At 44.9% G+C, this 22,101-nt stretch overlaps 1 protein-coding gene across 1 annotated transcript; it reads left to right on the plus strand.

Moving 5' to 3' along the window:
• The first annotated feature begins 15,896 nt into the window (after positions 1 to 15,896).
• IRX1 (iroquois homeobox 1) lies at positions 15,897 to 22,095 on the plus strand. The gene is made up of 5 exons (XM_059481072.1): positions 15,897 to 15,905; positions 16,754 to 17,053; positions 19,660 to 20,674; positions 21,235 to 21,307; positions 21,690 to 22,095. The coding sequence occupies exons 1-5, from the start codon at positions 15,897 to 15,899 to the stop codon at positions 21,745 to 21,747; spliced, it is 1,455 nt and encodes a 484-aa protein (XP_059337055.1). The 3' UTR covers positions 21,748 to 22,095.
• The last annotated feature ends 6 nt before the right edge of the window (positions 22,096 to 22,101 follow it).

The raw sequence follows: 22,101 nt of genomic DNA on the forward strand, positions 1-22,101 counted from the left end.
ATCCTCAGTTCCTTCTGTAAGATATATGGAACTGGACATATTGAACATAAATATTTAACATTAATATTTTCATTGCCAAATAGACTCTAGCTGAATAGGAAAGGAATCAGGAGATGGGATAGAAGAAATCAAGAGAAGATTTATAAGAACTTCTTTTACCTTAAACAAATTAAAGGTGACTGACAGTAGGTGGCCTACTGCAGGGTGCATTTTCTCAAGCCTGTACAGTAGGCAGAAATAGAGAGAGTGAAAACATCATCCTCCTGCTATCCATAAAAGCACTGCCATCAGCTTCATCCAAATGGGAGCCCATTGTGCTTTCCTCTGTCCATCCTGGTTGGTTGCCTCAGCATGAGCCAGAGGGACTTTCTTTGCATCCTTCCTTCTGTCTGATACTGCCCGTTCCAGCTAAGATCCACCTCCTAGTGCTGCTCTCTGAATATTGGTCAGTCTCCATCCCATGGGCTGATCAAGGCCTTAAGGGCACTTGTAGGTTTTGGGCTCACAGCCCTGCGTGGGTGCCCACACACACCGGGCTCTGCTCCCGCTCAGCCTGGGGCCATTGCTTCACAGAGCTGTGCTGTGAGTGTGCCAGTCTCAGGCCTGTCACAGCCATGCCCAGCTGTGCAGTCTGCTGGACTGGGCTCTGATCCACAGACTGACTTCCCATCTTGACCTCGGACCTGCCACCAAACTCCAGGTCCTGTCTGGTGGTCACCAGGCAAATAAGACCCTGGCTTCTGGAACAAGACTGGATTTACATTCCTGGACTTGAATCATCACCAAATAATGTCAAGTGTCCTGAACTCTCAAGTGGCCCCTTTGCCACTTCTAAATCCTGGAAATGGTGCAACAGAATCCTGGCTGGCAAGTCCCTGCCCTGCTGCTGTGTGTCACCCATCTAATGAACCAACTACCCGTGACTCAGGGTGGTGGACAAGTCCTATGTTGTCTTAAGCATTCCTCAGTTCCAAAATTTCACAGAAGGGTCCTCTGCAGCCCAGTCCACTACCAGTTTTTCAGGTAAAGGCACCAAGTAGATGGAGGTTGAAGAACTGGCTGGTGTTTCTTCCAGAGGAAGCCAGCTCGCATGGGTGCAGAGTCCTGCTGAGATGTCCTTTAGCTTGTGGACCTAAAGAGAACACAGAGAAAGGAGGATGGATATATTTAAATTAGGGATGGGAACATAGAGGGTAAAGCAAAAGGAAGTTCTTCTAAGACTTTTTTACTCTTGAAGTCCATAAATCAGGTCTGGGACTTTTCTGTGACTTTTGCCTTGTAATATCACAAAAATGTAGGAAAAGTAATTCACCTCCAACTACTGCACCTGCTTGTACAGTTTAAATTAATACCAGAAACACTGCAAATCCCACTTCACAATGCCTTTCAGTGTTCAAAACTCTGAATTAAAGGCCTTCATTGTTTAGGAGGATTATTTCATTGCCTTCCCTGACTTCAAAGAAATAAGAATCTTCACTCACTTTTCTATTGATCCCTGTTGATCAGATTAACTTTGTTTTGGATTCCTACAGAAACAACAGAGAAACAGAAATGTTGTGAACACTTGATGTGTACAGTTTTGTTCAGTTCACGATTCTACTACCTATTACAAAGATAATTATTGGTTAGACAAAGAAAGAATAAAGGAATTACTGTAAATTATGTTCAGTAAATACCAACAGTTTAAGCAATTACAAAATTATGGAATATTTCATAATGACATGTAATTACAGTTAATTCCACAATTAAAATTATATCTTTTATTTAGCAGCACTTGTTCTTTCATAAATAAGAATAATAATTAGGATTAAGAAAGGTCAAAGAATGCTTCTATTTCAACACTACAAAATGCATTTCAAGCCATTCCTGTTCTTCTCATGTACTTCACATTCTATGACTTTGGTCTTTGTTATTTGGTAATCTTATACAAAATAACATAAGATAATTTTGTATCATCAAAAATAGACAGAGTCCTTCATTTGGAGTCTCACAAGTGCTAATTAAAGAAGAAACACAGAATCATTTAGGTGGAAAAGGTGCTTAACATCTTCATGTCCAGCCATTAGCGCTGCCAAGTCTGCCACTAAACCATGTCCTTAAGCACCACATCTAGACATCTTTAAAATACCTCGTGGCCCAATAACTTCCCAGGGCAGCCTGTACCAATGCTTGACAATTGTTTCAGTGAAGAAATTACTCCTAATATCCCGTCTACACCTTCACAACCTGAGTATTATCCCCTGTTGTTTGGGAGAAGAGACTGACACCCACTCCACTAATATAACTACTTCCTTCTTACTGGCTGCACTCACACTATTACTGCTCATTATGAAGTTGGTCTCATTCACTGCAGTGCTGATTGCTGCTGGCTCACGTCCCCTCTGCTGTCCACTGGGGCCATCAGGTCCTATTTTATAAAGCTGCCTTTCAAAAAGTTGATGCTAAGATTGGATGGAAGGAGGATGGCTTCCCAGACCAGGGCCAGGTCTCTACATTCTGTGCTGAGTCTCATGAGATTTCTGCTGGATTTTCTCCAGCCTACCTATGTCCTTCTGAAAACAGTCTGCCTTCCAGGGAAAGAGCCACTCCCACCCAATGCGGCGCTCCCATCCTGGTGAGTTACACTCTGACCTACCTCCTAGGTTAGTAAGAAACAGTACGGATTCCCACATGAGCTGCTGAGGGGCCTCACTAGAAACTGCCCCCCATCAGGACTTTGCTCACTTCTCAGGCTCAGGTCCTGAACTGGAGAGCCATCCTCAGTGTGTCTTCATCTGTCTCTCCATGCCCTTGGCTGCATCCCCACATGTCTCATGAATTTACCAAGCTGGCTGAAGTTATCCTTTTGGTGGTGTTAAACACATTTTATTTTATTTCTCACATGTATTACCTCATTTCTACTCCTGCCAAGTAAATTTAAACAGCTGTGAAAAAAACAAACAAACAAACAAAAAAAAAGTGTTCAAAATTGTATGTGTTTGAATTATCATTCTTACTATTGGGGAAACAGTCCAAGTGCTACATGCATGGAAGCATGATGTCCAGTTAAACACACATACATTTATACTGTTTCCTTACACTGTGAGCAGTCAGAAGACAAACTGTAAAGGTGCTTTGTATCAGCTCTAGCTGAAGGTCAGATTGCATCCACAGGCCACCATTTTTACCATAAACAGTTCCTATTAACAAGCAACTGTTAGGAATGCAAAAGCAAAAGCAAACGAATCCAGAAATGCTTTTAACTCTTGCATACATACATGTTCTTCCAAGTGTAAGTTTCCGTGAAGTGAAAAGGATAACATAATTAGTCACACAATTATAGTTACATGAGGAGTTACCTGAGTTCCTAATTGCTTAAACTTATAATTTTTAAGCAGGATAAGTACATCGGTGGAAAATGGATTTTTTTTTTTATTTATTAATTATTGCTTAGGCTTTAGGGTCCTAGATGAAGTAGGAATTATATGAACATGCAGAAAGTCAATCCCTTCTCTGAAATCTTTTTCAACTACGAAGTACAGATAAACATGATGAATATAAGGATGTTGTTTTCAGTAAAAACTGAAAGAGCAAGAGTAGTTTTACTGTAGGATCAAACAGGAAGCTGACAAGACTGAGACGAAAGATGGACAAATACAAACATGGTATATGGAGACAAAAGAAAAATGGTGGTGATTAATGGGCAAAGATGAGAAACAAGATGAGAAGACCTAAAAAAGAAGGATGAAAAATAAAGTATACTGAGTTTGGAAAGAAAGATTGGTACCCTAAAGAAAGTAACTAGTAGGTTCCAACTTTCATATATCAGCACATCATTAATAGCTTTGTTGTTCAGTGGAGACACAGAAGTCCAATGGCCTTCTCAACATGGAGTTTTTTCTTCCCCCAAGAAGGGCTATTCTGCTGTTTCTGTGTCCTACCAAATGAGAATAATTTGGCTGTGCTGTTCTCAGACTCCAAGGACTGTTCTTCCATCACAAAGTCTCACAGCTAAAAAAATGATACAGTGAAATTGAAATGTCAAAGGTTCTTGACCACAGCTTCTTTTATATCAAGTATTCCAGCCTCTGCTAAAGAAGTCCTTTTTAATGCCTGTAGAGCTTATCTTAGTTTAAAGGAGTGTATAAACTTGCAGCAATGTAAAAAATTCTCAGCAAACCTCTGTGCAGGTGAAAATCTGTTATATTAACACAGAAGTTGGCTCAGCTATGGAGTAGCACTGCATTATGGGGAAACTTCCCAACAGGTCCCAAGATGGACTCATGAAGTGGGGATTAGTCAGAGCACCAATCAATACCTGAAGAGATTATTTTATTTGAAATAAATGAACTGGTATTTATCACTCTGTGAAACAGCAAATAGTTTAGACCAAGTAAATAATGTGAAGTAGAAGGAAATTGCAGAGAGCAGGCTTTGTAAGGATTGCAAGATTATTGTGAGTTACGCTGGCAGCATCTACTACATCAATGCAACTGCACCAAGACTGCTTCCACGAAGCATTAGAATTATTAAGCTTAGCATAGAAATGTTTATGGCAACACTGTTCTGGGTTAGTGCAATTACAGCAGTGATGCCAGCACAGTATGAGCTACTGCAAATGCTTGTTGGCCTGAGATGGGGCGAGAGAGAGATCAAAACCTTCTGTGAACTACTGAATTGTTGTTGCCTAACTCTGTGACCCTCGTGGAAAACCTGAGAAAACAAATAAAAGGTGAAACAGAAAATGGGAATTTCCTTGTCCGTTATCACCTCAGCACTGTAGGATATGACCTGTTACTTTCCTGGCCTTCAAAACATCTGCTTGGATTAATATCTGTCTTTGAGTATCGTGTAATATTAAAAAAGCATCCAGGTGTTAAATATTTGAACTTATAGACATAGGTGGACACAATAAAAATACTTCAGGCCCCACTATCTACACCCAAGCTAACAGATATTTTTACTCCACCAGTAGTCTCTTTAATTTGAGGTACAGAGTATACTGAATAAGTAGTTCCTTGCATGTTTTCCCTTTGCATCTAGTAATCAACCCCAAAAGGTTTCCAGCTGCTGAACTGAGGGTCTTAATTTGGGTCTGTTGTGTTTATGAAGGCTCATAATTCTTCAATGTTCTTAATAATGTCTGTAAGTCTCTGAGCATCATGACTTAGTCTTCTAAAATTTATCTTGTCTGTAACCAATGCAAAACATATGAGGAAACAGTAGAATACACATACTGCATAAAATGTCTTGTAAATTGAAGCAGTATAGTTATACATAAAATCTTAACAGTGAATGTGATATTATCATTATTATTTGAATGTTCTCAAGCCCAGCCAAAAAAACCCCAAAATTGCCACCTTTGACAGGGAACTACCATGCATAAGTAAAATGAAACATATGGGATGGGGAACTGCAGTTTTGAGGAGGAAAAACTGCAGTGAATCAATATAATAAATTCAGTGGTAATTTCTAGAGTACAATGGTGCAGCTCATTATTGCACACCAAGGTCTACAAATTGCCACAGTGATTTGTACAAGATTCCCAACCCTAAAGAAATATTTTTTTAAGTTTTCTGTTTCTAACAGTATCTAGACAAGTATTTCAACAGAGAACATGATTAACTTTGTTTTTAAAAAAAAGTCATATTATTAGCCCACTAGTTTGTTTAAGAACCACATATGAGGGATTTTCTTATAATAAGGTGTTTAATTGATGTATTTCCACTTCATTACTATTATTTTATTAAATCCACTTTATTTCTGCTCTCACTGTTATCCTGTTGCAATGCTTTCAATGGGCCAGTGCTGTATGATACAGGTCAAGCTCAAACTGTCCTGCCATTCAAATATAATCTGGAGTTGTTAGAAAGAAAAGATATAAAAGATATGGGCCTCATAGAATTTAGCATATTAGTGTAGAAGAAAGAAACAAAAGGAGAAAGATAATTACATTTTAGTAAGCCTAAAGTAAAGTAAAAAACGTAGGCAAGTGTAAAAATGCATAAAAATGTACAGTCTTATTTGAGTGCAAAAATCTTGCCTGGGTCAACACTGGGCATTAAAACTCTAAGCATCAGTTTGCACCTGTCCTTAAAATGCAGTCCAAACAATCTTATTGAAAAGTGTTATTGGATAAAACAAAGAGTCATCATTAAAATGCAGCACACATCAATGGATACATAAATCAATTATAATAGCAAAAAGAGTGACTATACATCTAAGGAAAAAGAAACCAAAGAGAGAAAACACACCAACTGCTACTAATGCTGCAGTGTTAGAAGAAAGCTATAGAGGAGATAGAATGACATTGTAAATTACTCTGTTTATTGAATATTTAAAAGAATCTGAGAAGCTTTGGTGAGGAATTTTAATTCAATAAGTTCTAGCCTAAGATTTATTTAATAGTTTGTCCTACCACAACTACATGATTGAAATTATACAGCTGTAGTTTATCTGTAAAAATACAGTGAAAATACTTAGATGATCCAAAGAGGGTAAGAATAAAAGCACACAGTTAAATATGATCTGATAATGTGGGTATTTGTTTATAAAAAATAATGGAATAAACTACATTATGTAGCTGTGCTGTGGCAACTGCACTTGTAACTTTAAGGAAAGCATAGGTCCTCAAGAATTAAAATGCCAGGCCTGCAGATCTATAACTCCCATAATATCCTGAAGTCATTACAAACATTTCAGTGAGGGTGCCAGTTGATTCTAATAACAGTGTGTGCAAATGACACACAGTAGAGGAGACCAACATATTTATGTGACTATAAACAGTGAAATGTTGTGATAATTTTGCTCTAAGATCTGAAAATGACAATGATCTGAGCTTTGAATATATTACACATTTTTAATGTAATCATGAGGTTTGAGGTTTTCTGAAGTCAATATTCCATTCTCACTGTAACAGATCTGAGGCTACTCTTGGGTTCAGCACTTGGTATATTTACCTTAAAGTGCAAAATGGTCATCAAACATTTCTGGCGCCCTGAAACAAGAGTTGCGGTGCTGGTGAGCTGGTAAGCCCCACGGCTTCCCCAGCAGTAGCAGCTATTGCAACCCATACATAAAACAGCTTCACTTCACCAGACCTCCAAAACTCATTTAAAAAATTAGGACCCCTGCCCTTAAATGGAAATCAGGGAACGGCAGTGACTGAGGCTCGTTCTCACCACTCCTTTCCTGCTGATGTTCAGACCACCCCAGACCACCTCGCCTTGGACCCCCCAGGCCGAGAGGGGCCTTCCTCACCTCCCTGAACCGCTGGGAGTAAGTTTCGCACAGCTCAAGCTGCTGAGGGTTTGAGCAGGTGTGCCTGCAGCAGGGCGAGCAGCTCTGGAAAACCTGGAAAACACCTTCGGCGACAAAAAGGGCGCAGGAGAGCAGTGGGGGCCCTGCGGGCCCGGAGGTGCGGCGGGGCCGCGCAGCACGGCCGGCGGCTCGCTGCCCTCGCCACCTCGCCCCCACATGGCCACCTGGGGCCAAGGGGGACCGGGAGAGAATTCCCTGCCGAGCAGACAAGTTTGATGTTTGATCCGTGGGTATTTCTGCTGCTCTGCCTCTGGTTGTTGGCCTCATCCGCGCTCATGGGCTAATGAATGGCGCTGGCCTTCACTGCAGGACTGCATGAGTGGGAGCTTCACTGTCACCCATTAGGGACTCCCAAGGATGGCTGCATCTTGAAATGGTGCCTGAACATTGCTCAAGCTTTGGTTTAAGCTTGCACCTACTTTTACCCTCCCTGCCCATGCTTAGGCACACATGCACTCCTTTACTTCTTGCTGGTGTTTCTCAAGCAGAAATGCTTGGAAGGTTCTTCCCTACCAAAGGAAGCTAAGGAAGAAATACCTCTTTCACGTTTGGCATCCCCAGGCCACCTTCCCCACCTCCAGAGATACCTTTTAAGATCTGTTTTCTAATCTAACTGAGATCCAGCTTCCTGCGTAGTGCCAGAGCATCACTGCTGGGGCAGCAAGGGAAGGAGAGGTCGATCTGACTCCTTGCTGCTCCTCGCACTCCAGTTCAGGCCCTGCTGATGGCCTTGTTGTGTTCGGGGAAAGGGGAAGGACAGACCGAAAGTTCTCGGTCCAAGCGACAAGTGGCCGCCCAGTGACACCTTAGAGAGGACACACTGTCAAACCATAGAGATGACTGCCAGGGCAGAAGCAAACAAACAAACCAACCAAAATTTTTTTGACCTAGTTTCTCTGCATCAGGTAAGTAGAATACATCAAGGACAGCTTCCCATTATTGAATAAGTTTTTTTTAAAAAGGGGAAATAAAAGGGTTTTTCTGTTTTTAATTTTTTTTTCTGGGCCAGTTAATACCCGAGTTGTGGTGTTTTCAGATGAATCTTCCGACAGGTGTTGCAGTTCAGCACTGTATGCATTGTATTTTTAAAACAAACAATGCGAGTAGCAGGAAAACTTGGGAACCGAGGAGAAAGGTCAAGGGCAGAGGCTGGCCAGTTTTTGTTGCCACGGCTGAAGAAGCATAAATAATCAAATGACTATGATTAGTTGCACTGACCTTAAGACTAGGGGGAAATTGAGAGAGGAAAAACAAAAAATAGATGAGGACTGTTTTGTAGCTTGTCCCTCACTGACATCTTCCTGCTCCCGACCGGGACCTCTCCCAGACGCGGCGCTGAGAGGAAGGGACAGCAGCCGTGCGGAGCGGCTCCGATCCCGGCGGCTGCCCGAGATGCTCCGCAGGGCGCGGAGCGCCGCGCAGCCCCTCCACCGACTGCGGCCGGGCGGCCTCACCGCCCCTCGCCGGATGGCGCCGGCTCCTCGCCTCGCAATGCAGCCGGCAGAGCCGTCCGCGCCCGTCCCTCCCTCGCCCCCACGCCCGCCGGAGCGGCGCGGAGCGGCGCGGAGAGGCGCGGAGAGGCGCGTTACTTACGCGAGTCGGCGGCGGCGGGCTCTGCAAGGCTCCCGCCGGGAGTGGAAGGGAGCCCTGATCACAGCGGGCTCGGCGTGCCCACCGACGGCTGGCAGAAGCAAAGAGTTAAAATGTAAAACCATAAAATATTGTGGGTTTGTGGGCTTTTTTTTTTTTTTTTAATATTAATGTTCTTATAACGGAAGTTCTTATCAGTGGGTTGCACTGTACTTGGCAAACAAGCCTTTTTACCTTTTAAACAAATAATTCATTAGGTAATTAAATTCAAGTGAGATTACTCTAATTAAATATACACTGCTGTTGAATCATAATTTCTATGTGGCCTAGTTAAAGATGAACGATCTCTTATTCCTGACAAAAAAAAAAAAAAAAGAAGAAAGCTTTAAAAGAATTCCCCGGTGACTGGAATAATAGATTTATACACCACCGTACAGAGGTCATTTCAAGAAAGAAGAGACACCAAACACAACATAAAGGGACTTTTCATGTCTGGAGATACTAGAATTTCAGGTTTTATTGCTGCAAGTTCTATTAAAAGACTTTGTGGAACCTAGAAGGAAATCAAAATTATCTTTCAAAAGGCGATAAGTTATATAAATATGTGCACAAACAGAAATGTGTCTCTGAAGGTATTAGTTCTGCATAATTTCCGATGAGTAGCTACTAGGCCTCAAAGGAAACAGTGCATCTTGAAATGCTCTGAAGGCTTACACTGGCCAAAATAAGGCAGGACTTTAGCAAAATTAGAAGTAACTTTGTAGCCAACGATGTGCTATATGTCCTGGTTCCCTTTAATAGCATTAGGCGTTCAAACCATAAAGACTAATCTGGAGAGTAGAAGTTCCTGCTCTCTGCTTTGATCTCCTTCCTCTTGGCTGTTTAAAGCTGACAGTTTGGCTGAATGGCATTCACTGCTTTCATTTGTAAGACATGAGTTTCCTAGTGTTCCAGAGCTAGCAGCTACACCTGTACTGCAGGAATTTACATTGCATTGCTCCAGGATGGCATTGATTTGGGACGGGTGAAATACAAACACAAACTAATTAAAAACTGCATAATGCAGCCCTACAGGAACAAGACAGGAAAAAACCAAATAAATACAACTGCAGCTGGCACGGCAATTGTGCCTCTGCCCCCAAGCAACAGTCTGGTGACATAAAATTATAAACCTTAAAAAACTCACATAATTGCTGTTGATCATTTTGGAGACAAAATGGAAATTATTTTGTTAATTAAGTTCAGACCCATAAAATATTCATAGATAGGTAGATAGACGGACAGAGAAACAGGGAGAGAGGCAGATGATACATTCCATAGATTTTAATCCTTGCTCATGTAGGCCAGTGTGCATAGCTCTAATAACTCATTTGCAAAAGCGCAAAGGAAGAGAACATCCATGAATTCACGTTGCTATCACAAATAAATGTAAGTTCATCTGAGGTGAACTGATAAAGGATTAATAAAAATCACCACCAGGATATGGGAGGGGGGAGAAGTCAATTTCTCTTAGTTTACTTTTTTAAAAAGTTGTATTTTTCATTTCGAGAGCGCATGCTCTCTCTCTCTCTCTCTGAATAAAATAATCTTTCTAAACACCTCACTAGCTGCTACCTTGAGTACAATCAAACGCTGCAGCTGCTCAGGCTTGGATTCCTTCCTGTACTGCCTGTATACGCTGAAGATGTGTACATATTCACAGTTAGGGAATAGCTCAGGTATCCCTGATTCCAAGTTTGTGTTTATTTAGACAAACCAAACCATTCATTTGAACAGTCAGAGGTCTAGAGGCTGCTGTTACTGTGAATTAAATAGTCAAAATTAGAGTGAGATTTCTAAAAATATCCTTCCTTCCTTCCTTCCTTCCTTCCTTCCTTCCTTCCTTCCTTCCTTCCTTCCTTCCTTCCTTCCTTCCTTCCTTCCTTCCTTCCTTCCTTCCTTCCTTCCTTCCTTCCTTCCTTCCTTCCTTCCTTCCTTCCTTCCTTCCTTCCTTCCTTCCTTCCTTCCTTCCTTCCTTCCTTCCTTCCTTCCTTCCTTCCTTCCTTCCTTCCTTCCTTCCTTCCTTCCTTCCTTCCTCCCTCCCTCCCTCCCTCCCTCCCTCCCTCCCTCCCTCCCTCCCTCCCTCCCTCCCTCCCTCCTTCCCCCTTTGCCCTCCTTATAGCAGAAATGTTCCTCTGGTTGGGCGTGAAGGGGAGGAGAGGGGAGCCTGGCGCTCCACAGCTACATCACCTCTCCGCCTATAATTGTTTGTCACATGCCCTGTTGTCACAAAGTGGGGTTGTTTCCCAGACCCTGCTAGAAAAAAAGGTGCAAAGTAATAATGAGTGTTTAACAAGGCTCATAAATCAGGGCTGATGAGAAGCGCTCAGGACGGTCACACGGCGGCGACAGGGCCTGGCAGCGGGCGGACAGAGAGAGGAGACCCCGCCACTGTCCTGCCGAGCCACCCGCGCACTGCCGGCGCCCCCAAAAAAGTAAACGTCCTCGAATGAAACACGGTCCCATGCTAAATCAGATGTAATACACTTAATGAAAACTCAGTCAACTGATCCAAATAGTCGGCAGTCGGTGCACAATTAGAATCTAGGAGAGATATATTAAATTAATGGATTCTGTCCTGCGCAGATGTATCATTAAAATATATAGGATTGATACTTAACATGGTAGAGTTATTTTAAACTTACGCATTAATAAAAATACAGCTAGGGGGGAAAAAGGAAAAAAAAAAAAAAAAGACAGTGAAACTACCTGCTGAGAGGCTGAGAGCAGTCAGAAAATTAGCAACATACGGATAATCTATTTTTTTTCACGCCTCCTTTTCCCCCTCACAGTCTTTCCACAGGAAAGAAAATTGAAACAGACTATTAACTGAAGAAATAATCTTAAATTTCTTTGTCTATTGCCGATGAGAGCTGAAAATGAAAAGAGGATTTGCAAAAGAAATCGTTACCAGGATGTTTCAGATCAGTTACCGAATTAAATGAAAACTTTTCTCCCCAAGCCACAAACAAGGCGCTTTAGAGACTAAACCTGCCTTTATTTTGGTAGATCTGATTATCAACGCCGCATAAACCCCGAGTTTTACCAACGGGGCCATATGCTCGTGTATCTGCCCGCGGACACGGCGCCCGAATTCGTGTATCACCGTGGAAATTACACGGGTGAACCGTAGACTAGTAAGTATCTGAACTGCACTCTCAGATTGTGCTCTGCTTAGTATCCTATTCTCCCCATAGTTAGGTGTCTCCTTTCAACATCTCTGTCATCTCCATTTGAAGATATTTTCAGCGGTTTATCACTGCCATCTCCAGCCCTGCGCATTTGCAGCAGGTTATCACAATTGCCAGTCCCCCCTGGCTGATGGGTTGCGCTGATTACCATCACTGCCCTCAGATATTTGGTGCGGATTCCCAGCACTGCAATATCCACTCTTAGGACATCTGGAGCAGATCAAAATCACTGACTTCATTTTTCAGTAGAGTCAGTGTAAAAGCTTCACACAGCCTCTTCGCAAACGTACCCTGTAGTCAATTCCCGCAGAACCAGCCTTCAGTTAAAATTCGGCCAAGCAGCGACCCCTATGTCTGGATTTGCATTTCTTATCGGACCCCTATCTAAACTGATTTGTTAATAATAAAGAGAAAATCTCTTGGCACTGGATGCATCGCCTTAAGAAACTGGAAGGATCACACTGTCTTAGCAAACTCCTTCTCGAGAAAGGCTCCTTAAGAAGTTTATCTGCCCAATGATCTTTGAATTAGATGAGCGTGGCCATTTAGGTCGATTTACTTTAAACAGTATACAATTTATTTTAAGCGATTACCTTAAGTATAATCACATTATGCCCAGCGCTGTTAGGTATTTCTCTCCCGCCTGATTTCTGATGTGCATCCGCTCTCCGACGGGAAGGTGACTGCTTTTCACTCTCAGCCCAAATCCTTTTTTTTTGCTACGTGACTGTTTATCGTCTTTTAAAACGCTGTTCGGCTAATGAGTTGGCACCGCACTCCTTTTTGTTAGGTCTTGCAGAAAGTTAAGGAGGCGTTCAAGCAACTACAACACAGTTCTCAGGGGAAAAAATGGGCAAAAAAAGTAAAAGGAAGAGGGTTGGTTTCGAATTATGATTAAAACTTTTTTTTTTAAATCCGTATTTTATTCCACCTATTAACAATTTGAAGTTAACTTATGTGTAGGAGGTGTTGATCACACCGACCTTTTGGACTGTTTAGGTGCAGGGTTTAGGGAAAGATTTTCCTAGCGCTTCGGGCAACTGCTGCTGATGTTTGTAATTTTCCGTACAGTTTCGTTCTTTTCGCACTTTTGTTATTAAGCTCCTGCTATAGGTCTTGTATGGGAGGAAATAAACCCAGAATCTCCCAGACCTTCACTAAAATGATTTTCAAGCTAAGTAGCTTAGTGTAGCAGCTCTGGTCCCAGCTTACTCGCACAAGGGGGAAAAAATTAAAAAGGGCTTTGAAAGGTTGCCTACTAAAGTGACTTAATAAACCGTCAGAAGGGAAAAAAATTGGCAATGTCCTGTGCAGGAGCAGGAATCGCGTGGGGATTGACATTTTCTGATCAGAATTGTGCATAATTAATGGCGTTCGCAGGACCCTGCTCATCCTTGCTCAAGGAACTTTGCAGATGACGAACAAAGCTTTCATACCAGTCTTTTAACTTTTTCCCGTCCTTGGCGGTTTTTTCCTTCCTATTTTCTTTTCCTTCCAATTTACGTTTGTTGTTGTTTTGTTGTTTGTTTTTTTTTTTTTTTTTTCTTGTCTCCCTTCTTTTTTTTCTTTCCGAAATCGCAGTTACAGGTAACCTGCACTTTGTGTTTATTGGCTCTATTTTTACTCAAGGTGAAGAGTAGCAAAGTTCGCACCAAAAAGATGCAGGGCTGATAGAAAAAGCAAAGGAGACTTTTTTCCTTTTTCTTTCCCCTTTTTTTTTTCTTCCCTTAACCGATCCGAGAAGGATGAGATCGAGTGGGGGAGGGGATGACTCACATTTCTTAAGCCTCCAAGTGGAAACCTTTTCTGGATACACATTCCACACAGATCTAAAGAGCTAAGAAGATTTCGGCAGCGTCGGTGCCTTATCCCACCTTTATTTACCTGAAGCCCTTGTAATGTGACACTTCCATTCGCAAAATAAGGCTGCAAATTTCGAGTCCCACTCAGCTCTGTTACGGCGGTGCATTTTTGTCTGAGGGTCGCTCTCCTGCTTTGAGTGTGAGATTTTGGAGCGGTGCGGGGGAGGTACTGCTCTCCCTGTCAGACCTAGGAAGGGGAAAGTTCCCTATTTCCAACTGATGGGGAAGGAAGTTTAATCAACACCGTGAGACGGAGCGGTTCCCTGGAGCACGGGGAGGAAAGGGCTGGCCGGGGTTGGAGACACCCCGCGGGGGCGTTGGCAGGAGGGGAGGCATTTCCCTCCGCTCCCGCGCCGCCACTTCCCGGCGGGATCCGGGCTGCCGGCCTCAGCCCGCTGCTGCGAGCGGGGAGAGGGGGCGCGAAGCCCCGCGGAGCGGCCCGAGCCTTAGGGCTGGCTCTCTCCGGGCTCGGGAAAAGGAGAGAGACACCCGTCGTCCCCCCACTCCTCCTTCTTCTTCCCTTCCCCCTCTCCCCTGCCAAACACTCGCATCCCGAAAAGCCGCGGGCCTTTGCGACTGCGGCCGCTCCGCTCCGCGCTGTCCCTTAAAGAAGAGCTCGGCCGCCCCTTCAGCACAAAGACGGAGCTCCTGGGCTGCGGGGACCGCGGCGGCGAGGGCCGGGCCGGGGCCGGCCGCTCCGCGCCCCTCCGCGGGGCCTCTCCGAAGGGACGGAGCGGCCGGCCCGGCCCCGCGCACTCTGCCCGCAGCCGGCGGAGCGGGAGCGCCGAACCCGCGGGGCAGAGCGGCCCCCGGCAGTCCCGCCGGGGCTGGGAAGGTCGGGGCAAGGAACGCCCAGCCCTCGGCCCGCCGCCCCCGCGCTCCGCGTTTTCCACAGCGGGGGAGCTGGGAGGGCCCCGGCAGCGGCAGGAAAGGGAAAGTTTGCGGTGCCGCCCGGGCAGAGCGATGCTCCCGCGGTCCCAGCGCGGTTCGGGCGAGCCCAGCCACGTCGAGGGACTGGACAACACCGCAGGCAGGGCACAGCGGTGACAACCCGCCTCCCTTAAGGCGGCCCGGTCCCTCGCAGAGGAGTCCTTTGTCTCCCGCTGCACCTTCCACCCCTCTCCAAGGGGAGAAAGAGAAGGAGAGAGGAAAAAAAAAAATCCCTTCCTCTAATCATTGTTGTTAATGATCATAATGGCAAGAGCTCGTTTTGGTCCTTTCGTGTGTGTGTCCCCTTTGTCCCCCCGCCTCGTCCCTCTCCTATTTCCCCCCGATGTGTTGCCCTCGGTCCCCAGTGAAACGGGAGGATGGAAGTTTTGACAACCAACAAGACACTCGGTTTCCCCCTAACCCCCACCCCCGCTCGGGGGCGAGGGCTGGGGGTCCTCTGTGCCCCTCGGCATACATGTCGAGGTTGTTGATTTGCGGGATTATTTATTTCCAGTATTCCGAGAACTGTCGCAATGCCTATGATAATTGTCCCTGAGTGTCAATCCGTCGGCAGGGCATGAGGAGGAGAAAGGGCGGCAGGGAAGATCGCATCGCTTCGGGTCTTTTTTTTTTTTTTTTCCTCCATTTTTATTTTTCTTTTTCTTTCTTTTCTTTTTTTTTTTTTTTTTTTTTTTTTTTCCTTTCCTTTCACTAAAGATTCTTCTGGGAAGTACTGCTAGGAGCCTTTTGACTTTCAGTAAAGTTGCGCGTATGTGTTTGTGTATGAGTGGCGTTTGTGGGTTGCTGTAGAGAGATCGCATTTATTTATTTATTTATTTAGCTGCCTTTTTTTCCTTTTTTTTTTTTTTTTTTTTTTTTTTTTGGTAGTGGTAAATTGTTACAAGTTGCCTGGCTGCAAAGCCCCCTTTTCCTCTCACGGCCACTCTCGTTTGTTCCTGAATCCAACGACGACAAGGGGGACTCAATGTTAAAGGTGGAAAAAAAACCCAGCAACACAGTTGTTTTTGTTAAAAGGGGACACACCAAGGCTGCGAAACAGCAAAACCCCAATGTTGGACAGCTGTAAAATCGTGTAGACAGGTTGTCATACAGCAGTGGGGGCTTTTCTGAAAGGAGCCCATTGCTAAACATTAAATACACTGGGAGCGGAGCAGAGCAGCTGCGCGGACACACGCGCGCCCGCACTCACACACACACACTCACACGCACACGCAGCTCCGAGCGCGGCGGCGGCGGCGGCGGCGGCGGCCCGGGCTGGGCTCGCACCACGTGCTGCGCCGAGGGGGGCGGCGGGGCGGGCGGGGGCGCGGGGCGGCGCTTCCAGCTCAAGTGGGTGCCAATCAAAACATCAACTTCAAATTGTATCTGAAAGATCAGCCTAGGACCTAAGGGCAGACACATCAGTTGGAGCTCAATTGTTGATCAGATCACATCTAAGGGATTTAGGAGCACAGAAGAGCCGAGATTTGAGGAAAGACACCCCACTGAATCCTGCCACACTCCTCCTCCTCCTCCTCCATACCTAGGGTGCAATATATATCTGACAGAAAGAAATCAGAACGAAAAAAGAAAATTATCGGCTCGATTTCTTTTCTCTCGCCCTGCCTGACTCCAGTAAAGAGCGGGGGGGAGGAAAAAAGAAAGAGAGAGAGAGAGATCCAGAGAAGCCCGGGTTTGTTCCGCTCCCCTCCCCGGCTCTTCAGCAGGCTCCCTCCTCCCCCTTTCTTTATTTTTTTTTTTTTTTTTGGTATAATTCCTCCCCCCCCTTCCCCCCTCCTCTTTTTTTTTTTATATCTCTGCCGCTTCTGCTGCTGCCGCCAGTGCTGCTGCCGCCGCCTCTGTGCCCGCGCCCCGGAGATGTCCTTCCCCCAGCTGGGCTACCCGCAGTATCTCAGCGCCAGCCAGGCGGTGTACGGGAGCGACCGGCCCGGGGTGCTGGCCGCCGCCGCCGCAGCCGCCGCCGCCGCCGCTGCCGCCTCGGGCCGGCCCGCGGGCGCCGAGCTGGGCAGCGGCTCGGCCGCTGTCACCTCGGTGCTGGGCATGTACGCCAGCCCCTACAGCGCCCCCAACTACAGCGCCTTCCTGCCCTACACCGCCGACCTCGGCCTCTTCTCCCAAATGGTGAGTGAGCACGGCGCTGCCCCCCGCGCCTGCCCGGGCCCGCCGAGCGCGGCCGCGGAGGCCGGGGGAGCCGGGGGAGCCGGGGGAGCCGGGGGCGGGCGAGGCTGCGGAGCCCAGCGCGGGGGCGGCTGCGGTGGCGGCTCACGCCCGGCGCGGGGTCCGCCGTGCAGAGGAAAGCGCGGCTCTCGTCGGGTCTGCGGAGAGAGAGGGGATCGGGGTCGTGGGCTCCGTCTGCCCGCGAAGCCCCCCATCCTCCTCGTCTTTCCAGCCGGGCAAAACTCCTCCGAGGTTTTTTTTGGCGGTGGAACAGCTAAGCAGGGCTCCTGCCTCCGTATTGTCGGCTTTCCCTGGCAACTCGGCAATTTTTCTTTTCTTTTCTTTCTTTGTTGTTATTGGTGTTGTTGTTGACGGGTGTTATTGTCGGTCCTGCTGTTTCACTGGTCTGTCCAGCGCGCTCCTCTTTCCGCTTGGTACTTTTCTTTGCCGCTGAGAAATAAACAGGTTCCGTCCGAAAGGCCAAAGTGTCGGTACCTGGGGCTCCCGTTTATTTCAAGGCATTTTCCTCAAGCCTTGAAAATGTCCCGTTCCGTTCCTTGAACTTTTCATACTTTGATTATGGCGGGTATCATAGATGGGATTTGCATGAAGCGAAAGAGGGCATCTACATCCCATTATAGGCATCGAGGCAGGAACGTATGTCGGCGTTCATTCTAAGAGAAATTGTCGCCACCCGGACTGTCTTCGGGATTAAATTGAAATTTTCTTTAAAACGTAATAGTTAGAAAGTGATTTTTTTTTTTTTAACTAACTGGTTTTATATCTGGTGTCATTGAAACATTTTCGTTGCTGGTATCACCAAAATTGTCAGCGGCGCTACGCATAGGTTCCACTTAATTTTCTAAATATCCCTCTTTTCTCTCCCCCGACACAGAAAAAGTGTGAATATTTATAACTGAATGCACGCAATGCATAACTTGTTAGGGTTCTTAATAAATATATGTAGGCAAATAGGAAAATACGCTGTTGAACAAGGGACAGCATCTGAAAACAGATAATTTTTCTACTGCAAACATTTCCTGTAAGGTCACTCTAAACAGCATGCATTTCCTACTCCTTTTTTAACCTTGATTTTGGAAATGCGATAAAGTTGAGACAGAAGAAATGAGTGATTCACAAGTGGCTTCTTCAAAAGAATTCCCAACAGAGTTTACACAAAAAATATCATTTCAGCAACAATAACAGAAGACAGCAGAATAAAGGGAGTGCAGAAAGCCTACTCTGTAACACATTACAAAAATTACATCGGGCTACTCTTTGTGTATAAGCGGTGTCTCTGAAATTAAAATACATGATCCTTCTTAACTGTTTGACAAAGTTTAATTAGTTTCTTCACAAACATTATTGAAGAGGTCGATTTCTAGGGCTGACATAAATTATGACATAGTAGTATGAAGAATGTATTCCTGGACTAGGCAAAAAAACAAAAACAAAAACAAAACAAAAAAGAGGCAAGATCGTAATAGATGAAATAAAGAAAGAAAACTGCTTGAAATGTTAGCTATTTTGGAACAGTTCCCGTTCCTACTCGCAAAGTATCCTGGTATTTTATTACAGTGATTAACCACGATGGTGATATTTCGAAATAAATTCTAAATTTCTGAACATTTGCAAATTAAGAACTAAAATATTAGGTTAATATCTGGACAATTTGCGGTAATAATGAGGCCTAATGAGGTTGCTAGAAAGATAAAATGTTATTTACCAAAACACCTGATGGGATAATTTGACTTGCTGTGTTTTACTACTGATGATAAAAAGAATATTGATTGCAAATAAATCACCGTCTCTAAACGCTTGTAAACAACTTGTGTTTGCTCTGGCCGGATCAAAGTAAAACTTATGAGATAAAGTGTCTACGTATCCATATTCTACAATGCATGGATCAGTTTTCATTCCCGAGTTTAAAGCCTGTTCTAAGAGTTAGAAGTTAATGTTTTACTCCGGAATCTTGGTGTATGATTTGGGGAGCGGGGATGGAGCTGTTGGCATGTGTGTGCAAAGTCTTTCACATTATAAGTCCCTTCGTACTGAAGTTGTGCATTCATTCCCCCCAGCCTCATCTCATTAGGAGCAAAAATAAAGAATGGTCTGCATGCATTTCTAACATCCTCCTGGATACTTTGCAGATAAATGCGGCGCTGTGTGCGGGCATTAGTTGGTAACTGCGGTGTAGTATCTGTTCTATGTGCCTGATAATTTCAAGGGCACAGTAAATTTTCTTGCTGAGAGGGAGGCAAAGTTGTGTTTCCATCGTTTGGTCTGGTTTGGTTTGGTTTGCGGAGAAAATACTCATAATGTCTGTCAGAGCCCCGCTTAGCACCTCTTTTTCCTTTCCCTGCAAGAAGGGGGAATCATTTGGGAACACCTCTCTGTATGACCTAAATGTTAAGAGCGTGGAACGGGCAGGGCCGAATTCGGCTGTGAAGACCCTTTGCACCGCTGAAAGGCGTATTCCGGCTCCCGGAGTAGCCTATTCAGGTCTGTTAGAGACGCTAACGAGATAATTGATGTGCTTTTCCCTCTCCGCTTGTCTGAATGTGTTGCAGGGCTCCCAGTACGAGCTGAAAGATAATCCGGGTGTCCACCCTGCTACCTTTGCTGCCCACACTGCCCCCGCCTATTATCCCTACGGACAATTCCAATACGGGGACCCGGGGCGGCCCAAGAATGCCACCCGGGAGAGCACCAGCACCCTCAAGGCCTGGCTCAACGAGCACCGCAAGAACCCCTACCCCACCAAGGGCGAGAAGATCATGCTGGCCATCATCACCAAGATGACCCTCACCCAGGTCTCCACCTGGTTCGCCAACGCCCGCCGGCGGCTCAAGAAGGAGAACAAGGTGACCTGGGGCTCCAGGAGTAAGGACCAAGAAGATGCAAATCTCTTCGGGAGTGACAATGAGGGGGACCCCGAGAAGAATGAAGATGATGAGGAAATTGACCTGGAGAGCATAGATATAGATAAAATCGATGAGAATGATGGGGAGCAGAGCAATGAGGAAGAGGAGGAGAAGCCTGAGCTCCTGAGACAAAGCAGCGAAGAGGAGCACTTGGAAAAGGAGAAGGATTTGGCACTGTCAGGGTCTGAAGGGCTGAAACCCAAAGACACGCTGGCCATGGTGAAGGAGGCCTCTGACAATAGCACGAGAATCATCAGTCCTGGGGGACCGAACAATTTACAGATGCCATCTCACAGCAAACCCAAGATTTGGTCTTTGGCAGAGACAGCAACGAGTCCTGATGGTGCCCTGAAATCTTCTCCTCCTCCGCCCCCTCCTCCCCAGGTTAACCACACTTCTCCTCAGATTCAGCACCCCGCTTTTCTCCCTAGCCATGGACTCTACACATGCCAGATTGGCAAATTTCACAACTGGACAAATGGGGCTTTCCTCACTCAGAGTTCCCTTCTAAACGTGAGGTCCTTTTTGGGAGTAAATCACCACCATGCTGCTCATCACAATCACCACCTCCAGGCCCAGCAACAATCTTCTGTTTTAACAGCAACCCTGGGAGCACTAAGCAGCGACAAACCTTCAGAGAGGACCAGTCCCAAACACATAGGTAATTAATGTATCAGGCTTTCACCTCTCCCTCCACCCCCAAGACGTGCACGTGAACTTCTCCTTGAGGAATGGTGTCACACTGGTGTAACTGATTGCTTTTAATGGAGCTACAGTTTACTCTAGCCTTGATTTCCAGCCCTCCACCCAGCGTGTTGGTCACATACATTAAGCACATTTCACATGGCCTATTACATTCTCACCCTATACACCCATCAAGTAAGATGAAAATTCAGGAAGAGCGCAGTGAAATGTATAAGTTTGAGGTTTCCTTCCCTCTTTTGTGACCCTCATCTCCCAATAACTTCAATAACAGTAAGAAGTGTGTCAAGAAAAGCCTGCAGACTTAAATACTGAAAGTAGGGTATAGCGCTGTACACACACACACATGTATCTGTTCACATCTGAACAGGAGGGTGAGAGGGGAGTGTGTTCTCTGCAGTGTCCAGGTTCTTACTGCTGTTATTCTAAAATGGTTCTCCTATTTTTGTTTGGCTTTTTTTTCTTTTTTTTTTTTTTTTTTTTTTGTTTCTTTTTTTTTATTTTTTTGTCTCCTTCTAGAAAGAGAAAATGTACCAAGAACTGACTCCCCACCCCAGCCGCTAAAATCGCCCTTCCAGCCTGTCCGTGACAAGTGAGTTTGTTTGTTTGTTTTCACTGTAGGAATGTTACTTATGTGAAACAGAGTGTTTCAATAATAAAGACTAATTATAGCACCTAATCATCACCATAATAATACATACCGACAATGGGAACAGCACAGGAGTTGCTCCAATCTTTTCAAACTTAGACTAAATTGCAATTGTACATAGCCAGACTGTAACTTTTCTAAAACCTAACAGATCTCAAAGATCTTGCGTTAATTACACTACAGACAACCACAGACAATGATTTTTGTGCAATTATCTATTACTCAGATGCTATAGAACTAGATGCACAATTGAAAAAAAAAAGATACTTTTTTTCTGAAAGATTGTTACTTTTTTTTTTTCCTTCTCCCTTCCCCCCCCCTGCAGCTCTTTGGCTCAGCAAGAGGGAACACCGAGAATTTTAACAGCTCTCCCTTCTGCTTGATTAAATGATTTGGTGAAAAAATATTACAGAGACTGGTATTAAGGACAGAGAGAGTGAAAAAAAAGGAAACGGTATAAACGACTCCCATCAATCTCTTTTTGCAATAAGGTGGTGCAAATCCATAAAAGCATTACACAAATCTGTAGATGGATCCCCTTCCTCATTGTACCATTTCAGATCGTGTTATTCTAACCATTCTTGGATTATTTGTTTGGTAAATGTTTCCCATGTGTTTGTGGTTTTCTTTTTTCTGTATATAGAGTGATTTCAGATTGTAAATAACACGTCAGCAAGACTTGTCTAAATCATATATTTTTGTCTAATAAACTAAATGAAATTATGAGCTCTCTTCAG

Source organism: Ammospiza nelsoni, chromosome 1, assembly GCF_027579445.1.
Source record: "Ammospiza nelsoni isolate bAmmNel1 chromosome 1, bAmmNel1.pri, whole genome shotgun sequence".
NCBI lineage: Eukaryota > Metazoa > Chordata > Aves > Passeriformes > Passerellidae > Ammospiza > Ammospiza nelsoni.